The following is a 12,927-nucleotide window of genomic DNA, read 5'->3' on the forward strand; positions in this document are numbered from 1 at the left end:
GTTTGTAACACAAGCTTTGCATCTTTGCGAAGCTGCTAGCGTTGAGGGTAAATGTTGACAAAAAAAATATATCATGTGACCAGTCGGAGTAACATGTGACTCAATATGAATGAATTCGCAATTTTTATCTTATATATTCTTGGCAAAGCATCCTGATTTTCCTCCCATCTTGAACACGCTACATATAGTTTTATTTATAATTATTTTATATATATATATATATATATATATATTTAACTTGCCCAATGTACAAAATAAATTAAACTTTTTGAACAAATATTAGATAAAAACAAGACACAAGAGAGAGAGAAAGGGAAAAATCTAAGTATTGAGGACTAAGATAGTTATTTGAAGATCTTGTGGTGAATAACCTGAAGTTACACTGGATGCATTACAGAAGATTTAGTTCGAAAGAAAAGTTGACATTTGCTGGTTAATTTAATGTAATTGTAATACTATTATGTTAACCATACTGTTTTCTATTAGAAATAACAATTTGAAAGGATCTGAAAATGATCTCCTTGTTGAGGTTGGAAACAGCTCGATTTCTTACCCACATCAGTCAAGTCAAGTTATTTTCTCACACAGTGTATTTAAACTGCACCTCAGAGAACAAAAGCAATGAATATTAAATCTTTGAGTGAGCGTCACATTTCAAAAGAACGAAAATAAGCAAGAAAGAACATTTAATTCCTGGAAGCATATCTGGAACATAAACACACAAACTGAACGGCAGCATTCCTCACAATTGCTCTCCATTCTGCGGCATCATCACTATGACCTCTCCCTCCATGACCACTTTGTCTTTGACAGCGCAGGAAACAGAAATAAAAGCGAAGGACATTTTGATCTTTTTAACCTCCGCTTCCGCCTCAACTTCCTCTCCAATGTAGAGCGGTGCCGGAAAGCGTATTTCCTGGTAGAGGAACACGCAGCCTTTACCAGGCAACTTTGTCCCAATAACTGCTGAGATGAGACCGTTAATCAGCACTCCGTGCACAATGGGGCTCTCAAAAGAGGTCGTTTTGGCGTACTCTGGGTCGAGGTGGAGAGGATTCGTGTCCCCTGTCAGCTCAGCAAAAAGTGCGACGTCTCTGGCGCTGAATGTTTTGCTTAGCGAGGCCCGTTCACCGATGTAAAGCGACCTGTGCCCCACTGTGAGGGATGCAGGAACTGTCAGTGCTGAGTTGACAACATGGTACATATTTCTGTTGAAAATACTTCTTCTAAGAAAGAACGTCATTTTTTCCAAGGTATTTGTTTTGTAGGCCCACCTCACGATGTCAACTGGTTTTCAAACTGCAGCTCACGGCTATTCCCAGACAGTGCTAACAAAAATGGCGACACCTGCAATGATAAATAAAGACAACATTAGAGTTGCTTTCAAAACAGATGTCTATGACATGGATTAGAAGTGAAATGGGTTTCGGTATCTAAAAGGAGATTAACAGACACCACAGTAACCGCCTTTCTGATGCAAATTGCTGGCTGACAGACTGCCTATAGCCACATTAAAATTTTGTCGAGTCATTCCTGGCAGAGGTACAATTGATCCACAAGCTCTTTACTGAAATCCAGTGTGAATTAAAAGAATGCAGACTCAGGGCTCAAGTAAATGTCGAATCAGCTTCAGACGTAATACTGGGGAAAACGTACCTGTGTGACTCTGAATGCACATGCCTCATTTTGATATGATCCCAGTAACGTTAATGCACTCCACAATTTCACCAGGCCACTGAGATTAAGAAACAACAGAATATTAAGAATGAACATTATTAGATACACAAAATGGGTGGGACAAATCCATTAGTGTTTATTCATTTCAGAAAAAAACAGTTCGCTCCGTTTCAGATACTTATTCCTACAGACAAAAAAATCGTAATTAAAATGGTGAGGCCAGACTAGGAATACCGCAAGTTTCTCCATGTTTACTAACAGCTCTGTACTTCAATTAAACCATGCTTAAACACTTTGGCCTAAATGTTCGAGATTTGTACTAGGAGCATGACTTACCTGTTGTACACTCGTAGTATGCCGGTCAATTCGTTCTCATCAAACTTCAGCAGATCAAATGGAATAGAAGCTCCAATCTGCCATACAGAAGAAATAAGATTATGCATTAGAAACAGTCAGAAAGCAGGATAAAGTCAAAAGAGACTACTGACTTCAGGACATATTTATACAACAAAGAAAATTAAGTTATCTATGTTTTATTATAAATAAAACCTCTTTAATCAATTTTATTAGGGGTGTAAATAGTCTCCATCTGAAAATAAAAGTTCACTGTATTTATTACAGAATTTAAGTAATTTTTGGTTATTTTATTTATTTGGAATCATTAATAATTAAATGAACAATTCCCAATGTATTATGCATTTGTATTATGCATTGACTTTATAGAAACCATATTCCTACCTACATGGTTGAGCCATACTATGTGCTCACCTCTCCGTAAAGTTCTTTAAGTCCACGGATGACCATTTGTTTGAAATCTGCAGAAGAAATATGTCTGTTTCCATTCGCCAAAACACTAAAAATAAAGAAAAATGTTATGTTTCGATCCATTTTATGCTCACCGTCTAAAGACTGCAATAAAAACACCCAGATCAAAACTGACCTGTATCATGACACTTACAGAGAAATTTTCATATAATGATAAACTGAAGCATTTTTGTAAACATATCGCTCAAACTTTGAGGGTTCCTCCATAGCTTGTAGTTTGACACAAATCCTTTCAGATGGTGTGCTAGAATAAAGAAAGATATAAACTCGTTAATATCGATGCATTTCAGTTCCTATTTACTAGAAGAATCATGGTATGTCAATGGCAGAAGTTGTCACAAAGATGTCTGTTTATAATATAAATATAGTAGCATATTCAAACATGTAAATTAATACGGTAAGGAATTATTCAGTAACAACCAGGTATATGAGAATGCAACATGGTATTACCATCTAATACAATCATTGTATCATAGTACTGCCACAATATTCTTTAAAGGTGAATTATTAAAGTAATAAGCATTATTGGGAAGATCAGTTTCTTCTAGGTCACGTGCAAGGTCTGTGTTGGCTACAAACTCCAAAAACACTTAAACTACAGAGTTAAAGAGCCTCCAGCCGCTTAAAAAACAATTTACATTGAAATATGCAATTAAACAACTGTTTAGAGGTCTAAAAACAGAGAAACTCACAGAATTACAGGCTTTGTTTGTCCTTCATTCACAGCACGCGGAGCGCCATGCACCCTCTCGCGCTGTCAAATCTCGCGAGAACACCTCGATAAAAGTCTACAAATGTTGGGGGGAAAAACACAGACAGTAAATCTCTTATAATATATTAAATATTTTATATTTTTACAACACTATTTAAACGAAAGCAATCACATTTATTGCTAACTTTTTTTGTTTTGACTACTTTTGGCCACATTTCAATTCACCTTTTTCTACTTATATTTTGTTTAGCTTATAGATAACATATTCATACTAAAAGTCAAAAAAAAAAAAATTGATTTCACGGGGACTTTAATTTCAGTTATCTGTATTTTTATATTCGCATTTTTTATGTTAAAACTATTTTTTATTTTTATTTATTTTATTATATAGCATAAATGTACAAATACTACATTGAAATATTAACCGAGTGTCTTCCGCATCTGTCTGTCTTTCATGGAGTTGCACAACCTCACGAGACTTTCCCACAGCGCTGACTGGAACTTCCTGAAGCAACTTCGTTTCACTTTTCATTCCTCTAAATTCCCCCTGATTTGAGAATATCACGGAGGTTTTAATTAACAGCGTCTAGTTAAAAACACACAGATACGACACGAAGAGTTTTATTACAATTGTCCTATGGTTGGTAAGTTTTATTTCGTCATATTTGTTTTACTGTCGCTGCTGCTGTGCTGAACGAGCGCATGTTTTATGTTTGCGGTTGTTTCTAAGGTTGTCAAATTTTACAGATAGTGTAAAAATACATTTTGCACTTTGTATGCAATTTCTTAGATGTATGCAAAAAGATATGTACCGGTATTCATATTTAGTTAATTATTTCTATTATGATTTAGTTATAAATTACACTAAATAGTACATTGGCGCTGCCATGTTTTTTCGAACATGTATGAATAAAGTAGCAGAATAGTTTAATGGACCGAATTTCAACTGGTGCAAAATCTCAATAAAAAAGTACTACTGTAATCTGGAATAGGCATGTATTGTAATATAATGTAATTAAATAAAATAGGTATATGATGGTACAACATGGAAACATCTAAATTAACTATCAAAAATATGATTTAACATTACTGAACCAAGATAAATGTATACCAGCAAACCTAAATTAGAAATAGCTCTTTAATGTAACAGTTGCAGGTTACCACTTTTTACAGTGCAGAGAGCATAATACAAATACCATGGTATAAGCACAGTATTTTTTTGTGATCCAATATCTACAGATATTGCTTGTTTTTTTGGACATATACTGTAATATATATTTTAATATAATATATCAGTATATTTTATTTTTGTTAATATTTGTATTATATATATATATATATATATATATATATATATATATTTACTTAAATATATTAACTATTTAAGAAAATGTAGTCTGAAACTAAAACTTATTGCAATGTTAATATAATATATTTAAAATATTTTTTATTAATATTTATAAAATTTTATTTTATTTAGAAATATTAAAATATATTTATATAAATATATGAACTATTTAAAACAATTTTAGTCTAAAACTTATTGCTGTTTTTTGGACATAATAATATGATTGATACGAAATGATGTGATATGACATGACAGAAAAATAATATATTTTTATATTAATAAATAAATATTTAATTTATTAAAAAATATAAGTATATATTTTTAAAATATATGAACTATTTAAAACTTTTTTTTAGTATGCACATATATGTCTAAAGATTGTAAGCCAATTTTTAGTTGTACTTGTCACGGTGAGATAACAGGACTGTTGTGTTATTGTTCAATAAAACAAATTTAAAAATCGAATACATTTCTGTCTCTAAACCATGATATTGCCGTTTTTGTTTTGGACATATACAATTATATATTTTTGGATATAAAAAAAAAAAAAAAAAATTTATACATGCATTTAATTTTGATAACCATTTAAAATAATTGTTACCTAAACTTATTGCTTCTTTTTTTTTAATAAGCTTTCAAGATTAAAGCATGGCTGCCCTAGATGCCTCTAGAAATATAAAAGAAGGTGAGTGTTAGTAAATATATTATGCAGTAAATATAAATACCATAAGTCATATTTTGACACAGCAACATGCCTTATGTTACCGTGGCAGCGGAGGACGCCGCACAACTGCTGAGTGACGCCATCAACTCCAGAGACAAAGATGAAGCCACTAAACACCTGGATCGACTTCTGGACCTGAAACTCCCCGTGTGTGTCAAAATAAATCCAGATGCGTACTCTAAAGACAGCATCAGGTATGCCGTCAGACCGGTTCCATCACACGAGAAACACTGACACGCTGAGCATACGTAACCATGGTTGTGTTTGGCTTTGTGTGGCGGCAGATTGAGAGTAGGAGTGGCGGACGCCGTATCAGACGCCCACATCCCAATAACAGTGCTGGTTCCAGTCTACATGACGGTCTCAGAGCTCAAAGAAAAGGTGAAGAGTGTTAGTGATGGACGTGAGAAGGAAAACTCTTCTCTGAAACCGAAACCCAAAATAATAGATAATACTAAATGTGTATATATATATATATATATATATATTTGTGTTCCAGATCAATAATGACTACGGCTTCCACCCGGCCCTCCAGCGCTGGGTGATCGGGAAGCGTCTCGCCCAGGACAAAGACACCCTGTATAATTATGGAGTCCGAAACCATGACGATTCGGCCTTCCTCTTCATCCGTTCAGCACAGACTGCCCAACTGAGCCGGGAACAAGAGAGAAAAGAGAAACAGGACAGACGGATTGATGGTATTGAGACTATATTTATTAGGCTTGGGCGGTAATACGGTAATATCGTATACCGCGGGATCTAAAAATAGCAACGGTATCAGTTTCAATATCGTCATACCGTCATAAAAAAAAATCCAATGCACTTATATAGGAGAAAAGGATTAAATATAATTTATTTAATGGCTAAAAATGCTTATGTGTGGTTGTCATCACGTGACAGTGTGGAGGAGAAAGAGAGGGGGAAAGATGGCAAGTTGCGCAACGAGTGACCTGGTCTCGAAGAAGAACACGACTTCTGCAGTTTGGCAGGGATGGGCATTTCAAGCAAAAATAATATTTGAAGATCGCCTGGTATTATTTAATTATTATTCGAAAATAGCACCCCTCCACCATATGCACGCACACATGCATGTAGGCTACACAGCTATACAGCGGAGCAGTGTGACACTTAAATAGGCTATAAGTAATAAATAAATAAAAAACTCATTTCTTTTCATATTTATGTTTAATAATATAATGGTTTTTTTTTTTTTTTCATCTATGTTGATTTATATGAAAAGGAAACTGCATGAGATGAATAAGATAGGATCATAAGATGGCCAATATCGGAAAACATTTGGAATGGGTCAGACATGATTTTTGACCACTTATTACGTTTTGTTTTGTAGAAAGCCTTTCTTTAAAGTGAATTTCGTTTCGCATAAATTGTATCTTCATTTTAATCAATGTTTCATCAACGAATTGCCTGGATTAATAAATAAGAAGGATATATATTAGACAATATAAGCCGGCGCGTGAACTGGAGCGCGTCTCCTAAAATAAACGAAACTCAGCGTATAAGATAGATGCCTTAAATATCTGAGAAGTGTATATATATAGAAAGCTTGAAATGTCTACTTTTAAACAAAACAATTAAAAACTAAAAGAAATGGGCTGCTCTCTGTAGGCTAATTCATATGAAGTGTGCATTTCTCTCTATGCGCGTTCACTACTGCGAAGATGCGAGTCTGCATCGTAAACTTTATCTGTGCAGCCACTGACATAGAAAGTTTTTTATTAATAAACAATTAAAATGTTTCATGCATAATAATTACTTTTGCCGGTTCTTTGTGGCAAGCTTTATGTGTGCTTTGAGATGCAGAATAGGCTATATATTACGAAAACGCTCATTATGGTTTAGCATTCTCTCCTATATATATTTAAGTAATTTAATCAATATAAATGATTAGACTAATGGCTTAAATCAACTACTACTAGTCAACTAGAAAAAAAATTGTTTAAGTCATGCACGGGCAGCCCTACTTCACATGTTTTCTAACCAGCATGTCACTGCGGGCATGCTGAGCGCGCGACGCTGAGTGGACTGAGCACGCGGCGCGTGATCTTCAGAAATGCGCTCTCTGCTCTGGAGGAAATATTACCACTCCGCTCACATGCTCCGCTCACAATGTGCATCTTCTCCTGTTGTCTGAGAGTTGATTGACAGCTTTTAGATGCATTATTGGCATCGCCACCCTCTGGTTGAACGTGTCACCACCGCATCAGAACGGAAAACATGGGGATTTTTTATAGACAATAATCCCACAACCTATTCCATATTCTATAATAAAATCAAATAATTGAATATTCGAAAATTGTGACTCATCCCTGCACAAACCAACAGTTTGGTGATGCCGTCTGAGCCTTATGTAATAATTTTTAATTAGTCACGCGGTAATACCGTATACCGCGGTAAAATAGGGAGGAGGTTTGACGGTATCAAAATTTGGATACCGCCCAAGCCTAATATTTATTATGTTTCATATACAAGCTGTTATTTCTCATAAGTTTACTGAACATCCTGTCTTTCTTAATACAGTTATAATAGAGAACATCGGCCCCCGACCTCAACGCTCACCAGAGCTGCTCGCCAGAGGAGTCGACCTTCCTCATCCTCCTCCTCTACCTGCTAAACCTCAGGTATCTATCTCTCTGTCCGTCCGTCTGTCGCTCTATCTCCATCTATTTTTTGCTCTATCAATCTGTCGCTCTATCGTTTTGTTGCTCTTCCTTTCTGTCTATCTATCATTATGTTGCTCTATCTATCATTGTCGCTCTATCTATCATTATTTCGCTCTATCATTGTCGCTTTATCTATCATTATTTCGCTCTATCATTGTCACTCTAGCTATCATTGTCGCTCTATCTATCATTATTTCGCTCTATCATTATGTCGCTTTATCTATCATTGTTGCTCTAGCTATCATTGTCGCTCTATCTATCATTACTTTGCTCTATCTATCATTATTTCACTCTATCTATCATTATGTTGCCCTCGTTATCGATGTATCTCGTATTTATAATCGTGTTTGGTTTTCTAGAAGGTTGGTTGGTCATGTCCCGAGTGCACATTCCTGAATAAACCCACACGTCCGGGGTGCGAGATGTGCAGCACAGCGAGACCTGAGAACTATATAGTGCCGGACCTGTACCAGCCGGACCAGACGGAAACCAGGAGACTCCAGCAGGAGGAACTCGCCAGCCTGCAGTACGAGCAGGTTAGATGAGAGGACACAACATACTGGACTACAGTCAAAACCACTTTTACATCTGTGGAACAAAACTTTTGAAAGTACCTAACCGTATGCCTGCATCTACAAAGCTTTACAGTAGAGAAAGAGCAATGGATCAATGGAAAGTGAAAACAAGGAACATTTAGAGAGTTTTCAAACTCCTTTACTTTCCAAACAATTTATTTGTGTAATACACTGGTTTGAAAGTGTTTAAGTGGATTCTTTTTCTGTTTGCTTTGCATCACAAAAAGCATTTTTCATTTTGTTGTTGACTAAATGATAAAAAAAATACTGTTTTATTATTTAAAGCAAACTAATGAAGCAAATTGAAGCAATTTAATTTTATACAGTCCTGAATAAAATAAAATAAAATCAAAAAGAGGATTGCTATTGTATCTTTTTTTTATCATGTGGATATTGCAGATCAGTTGTTTCCCAATTAGGCTTTTATATTTACCAATAGGATAAAATGTTATATGTAATTATATTACGACACATTCATAAGAAGGATTTTAAAGAATACATACATTTTTATTCATTAAATAAAATCAAAATTATTAAATGTATTAATTATTATTCATTAATTATTAATCACACATAAAAATAATAATAATAATTTAATTTAAGTCTACTCTTTTCCATAGTAAAATTTATTATCTTAGGATAGCGTCTTTTATGGTGTGTTCACACCGAACGCGAATTTAATTATTTGCGTGAGTAGATTACATACAAAGTCAATGCAAAGACGCGAATAGACGCATCATTCGCGCTGGGAGTTGCGAATGACGCGAATTGGGCGACGCGTTTGACGCGAATGTCTTCCGCGCAAGTTGAAAAATTTGAACTCGAGCGAATGTTCAAGCGTCTAACTAGACGCGATAGACGCGTATTTGACGCTCTATTCGCGTTCGGTGTGAACACACCATTAGGATTAGGTCCACATTTTGCTATTCATTCTAAAGGAAATCTTTTAGCATTTTGACATAACACATAAAAAAAAACGCACACAAACATAACACATGTGGCTGTGTCCATTCATAGTCTCTGATAGAAGAACGAAAGAAGAATTTCCAAGAACTCCTGGAAACAGATTCCCAGAGTCTGGTGGGGAACACAGATCAACTGGATTGCGCCATCTGCTTTTGCACCATCATGCCAGGAGAGGGCGCCGTGCTGAGAGAGTGCCTCCATAGCTTCTGCAGGTCATTTAAGACAGTTCATTTGGTACTGTAAACAGGAAGTACCACTGAAACATAGTCTAAAATACAACTTCTGTTTATCCTACAGGGAGTGTCTAAAGGAAACCGTTCTGAACTGCACGGATGCCGAGGTGGCGTGTCCATATAGAGACGACGCTTATTCCTGTAACTGCATACTTCAAGATCGAGAAATCAAATCAGTAAGATCATAAACGCTGTATCAGTTAACCTTGACTTATTGCGGTTCACTTGATAAACACATCAAACTCTACCGTTTCCCACCAGCTTCTCTCTCAGGACGAGTACCAGAAGTTTCTGGAACTGAGGCTGAACATCGCAGAGTCGCGCAGTGAGAACAGTTACCACTGCAAAACGCCCGACTGTGCCGGCTGGTGCATCTTCGAAGATGACGTCAACGAATTCACGTGTGACATCTGCAATGAGACCAACTGCATCCTCTGCAAGGTGAACATCACGTTTGTTTAGTTCAATTCCAGTTAAGTGCATGATACGTTGACCTAAAAGACTGTGTGTGTTTTTTCAAGGCTATTCACAAGGGAATGAACTGCCAGGAGTACCAGGACGACCTGCGTGTACGAGCGCAGAATGACGACGCAGCCCGGCAGACCACGCAGATGCTGGATGTGGGTGGAAAACTCATTTGTTTTAAACCGTTTTTGTTAATATTTGAAGCTATTGAAGTTATTGAAACAGCGCCCACTAGGGATGGGCATCGTTAAGAATTTCCTTAAAGGGATAGTCTGGCCAAAAAGGACATTTCTGTCATTAACCCTCACCCTCATGTCGTTCCAAACCCGTAAGACTTTTGTTCATTTTCAGAACAGAAATGAAGATCTTTTTGATGAAATCTGAGAGCTTTCTGTCCCTCCATTGACAGCTACGCAAGTGACAATTTGATTCTTCAAAAAGTTCATCAAGAGCTCGTAAAAATAACCCATAGGAATTGAGCGGTTTAGTCCACATTTTTCTGAAGAGACATGATCGCTTTATATAATGAACAGATTGAACTAAGGCTTTTATTGACAAATAAATGTACAATAATGATCTATTAATAAAACATTTAGATCAGACTACATTGGTCGCGCTATATGTGTTTGATTCACTAAAAAGTGCCGATGTCTGATTCCTGAGTGACTCTTATGAATCTGCTCCTTTTAGAGAATCAAACACACACATTGTGACTAATGTCTTCTGATTCCTGAACAAACAACTCTCATGAATCGTATCTTTTTAGTGAATCAAACACATCCACAGCGCAACCAATGTTTGATTCACTAAAAAGTGCAGATTCATAAGAGTCATTCAATCAGGAATCACTGTGTGAAAGTGAAATGTGATCACACACACACTGCAAATCGTGGACACACACCCGGAACAGTGGGCAGCCATTTTGCTGTGGTGCCCCAGGGAGGGTTATGTGCCTTGCTCAAGGGCACCTCAGTCATTTCCTGCTGGTATTGAGAATCAAACCTGCAACCTTTGTGTTACCGGTCTGACTGTCCATTAACCATCAGGCCACGATCACCCCATGCGCTGTATGTGTTTGATTCACTGAAAAGAGCTGATTCATAAGAGTCATTTGTTCAAGAATCAGATTAAATTGGTTGTGCTGAATGTGTTTGGTTCACTGAAAAGAGCTGATTCATAAGAGTCATTTGTTCAAGAATCAGATTAAGTTGGTTGTGTTGAATGTGTTTGGTTCACTGAAAAGAGCTGATTCATAAGAGTCATTTGTTCAAGAATCAGATTAAGTTGGTTGTGTTGAATGTGTTTGATTCACTGAAAAGAGCCGATTCATAAGAGTCACCTCGTTCAGGAATCAGACTACATTGGTCATGCTGTACGCCTTTGATTCACTAAAAAGTACGGATTCATAATTGATTTGAACGGGAATCGGATTACATTGGTTGTGCTTTATGTTTCAGCTTTTTGAAAAAAAATTAACGTTAAAATGTTCGTTAACTGTCAACCGGTTTCCATTCCAGCAACTCCTGAAGAACGGCGAGGCGATGAACTGTCCAAAATGTCAGGTGATCGTCCAGAAGAAAGATGGCTGTGACTGGATCTGTTGTCTGATGTGTAAGACTGAGATCTGCTGGGTGACTAAACAAGCCCGATGGGGACCAAAGGTCGGACACCAAACTACATGATTCATTCGTTCAGTGATTCACAAGCATCAGATATAGTTAACCTAGACCTGATTTTGACTCCTCAGGGTACCGGAGACACATCGGGTGGTTGCAGATGTCGAGTCAACGGAGTCATCTGCCATCCACAGTGCCAGAACTGCCATTGAACACTGGCGGCATATCTGAACGCTGCTTCTTCAACAAGCAAAAACCTGCGCTACAGTAACACAACACTTATGAAACCTCTTACAATAATCCAGGTGAGGTTAATGTGCCACAGTTGTGGTTGTACATTTAAAACGTTCACTTTCTCTAGTCATATCACTGGCACATCAGATTCAACGATATGTTCCAGGACTAAAGATTCAGAACGTGTTTACAAAATTAAAAGTATCTGAGCTTTTATAGAATGGAAAAAAAGTGACATTTTTAAAAATGCTTTAAACTGTCTTTAATCACTACTATTTTCTGGCGACGTGATGCTCTGGGACTTTGTGCAATGCTATTGTAAGAGAAAAGACTTATTATTGTTGTATCTTGATTTTTGTATAAGGTGATTTTTGTTTATAATCTAAAGATTTTCTTGTTGTAAAATCGTAGTAGAATATGCAATATGGCATGATGAAGGAACAAATCAAACTGTAAAAGAAAAAAAAACGACACATTGAAGATTAACTTAAATGCACAACAAATGCATAAAATGGAGTGGATTGTAATCAAATTATATATCTAAAAAAGAAAAAGACTCAATTGTCCTAATAATTGATATATCATAATTAAAAATGAAATTGTAATATAATTTTTCAAATACAGGTTTTTCCTCATATTCCTATTTTTTTTTAAACATGTTGAAGCATTATCATTCTGTTCGCTTTTGTTTACAATAGATTCAATAAAGCTGGTATACAAAAAAATGGAGCCGATTCAAATTTTTTGAACGTTTAAATAACTCCTTAATATGTTGAATTTTTACAAATGAACAAATCTCTTTTACACAGATCGTTTTACTTTACTTTTTATTGAAACATATTTAGCAACATGGTCAAATGTGAGACATTAA

General features: G+C 36.0%; 3 protein-coding genes across 8 annotated transcripts; 1 reads left to right on the forward strand and 2 right to left on the reverse strand.

Moving 5' to 3' along the window:
• Positions 1-572: 572 nt before the first annotated feature.
• On the reverse strand, positions 573-1,243 carry LOC130077327 (hydroxyacyl-thioester dehydratase type 2, mitochondrial-like). Its single transcript, XM_056242533.1, has one exon. The coding sequence runs from the start codon at positions 1,241-1,243 to the stop codon at positions 743-745; it is 501 nt and encodes a 166-aa protein (XP_056098508.1). The 3' UTR covers positions 573-742.
• rpp14 (ribonuclease P/MRP 14 subunit) lies at positions 1,020-5,402 on the reverse strand. 4 transcript variants are annotated; one of them, XM_056242535.1, is made up of 7 exons: positions 3,203-3,262; positions 2,636-2,746; positions 2,446-2,530; positions 2,014-2,090; positions 1,657-1,735; positions 1,275-1,347; positions 1,020-1,155 (listed from the first exon to the last, which is right to left on the reverse strand). In XM_056242535.1, the coding sequence occupies exons 1-6, from the start codon at positions 3,220-3,222 to the stop codon at positions 1,276-1,278; spliced, it is 444 nt and encodes a 147-aa protein (XP_056098510.1). In that variant the 5' UTR covers positions 3,223-3,262; the 3' UTR covers positions 1,020-1,155; position 1,275. The 4 variants fall into 4 exon arrangements, with proteins under 4 accessions (XP_056098510.1, XP_056098512.1, XP_056098511.1 ...); XM_056242537.1 differs by lacking the exons at positions 1,020-1,155; positions 3,203-3,262 and adding an exon at positions 5,318-5,402 and having other exon boundaries at positions 1,209-1,347; XM_056242536.1 differs by lacking the exon at positions 1,020-1,155 and having other exon boundaries at positions 1,209-1,347; positions 3,195-3,293.
• On the forward strand, positions 3,683-12,796 carry rbck1 (RanBP-type and C3HC4-type zinc finger containing 1). 3 transcript variants are annotated; one of them, XM_056242528.1, is made up of 13 exons: positions 3,683-3,858; positions 5,195-5,247; positions 5,336-5,480; positions 5,571-5,667; positions 5,786-5,984; positions 7,825-7,925; positions 8,327-8,503; positions 9,560-9,720; positions 9,806-9,917; positions 10,003-10,182; positions 10,263-10,361; positions 11,724-11,867; positions 11,954-12,796. In XM_056242528.1, the coding sequence occupies exons 2-13, from the start codon at positions 5,211-5,213 to the stop codon at positions 12,032-12,034; spliced, it is 1,533 nt and encodes a 510-aa protein (XP_056098503.1). In that variant the 5' UTR covers positions 3,683-3,858; positions 5,195-5,210; the 3' UTR covers positions 12,035-12,796. The 3 variants fall into 3 exon arrangements, with proteins under 3 accessions (XP_056098503.1, XP_056098506.1, XP_056098505.1); XM_056242531.1 differs by having other exon boundaries at positions 8,330-8,503; XM_056242530.1 differs by having other exon boundaries at positions 5,203-5,247.
• Positions 12,797-12,927: the final 131 nt, after the last annotated feature.

The sequence above is a fragment of the Rhinichthys klamathensis genome, unplaced genomic scaffold, assembly GCF_029890125.1.
Source record: "Rhinichthys klamathensis goyatoka isolate OS25496 unplaced genomic scaffold, OSU_Roscu_1.1 h1tg000727l_1, whole genome shotgun sequence".
Lineage (NCBI taxonomy): Eukaryota > Metazoa > Chordata > Actinopteri > Cypriniformes > Leuciscidae > Rhinichthys > Rhinichthys klamathensis.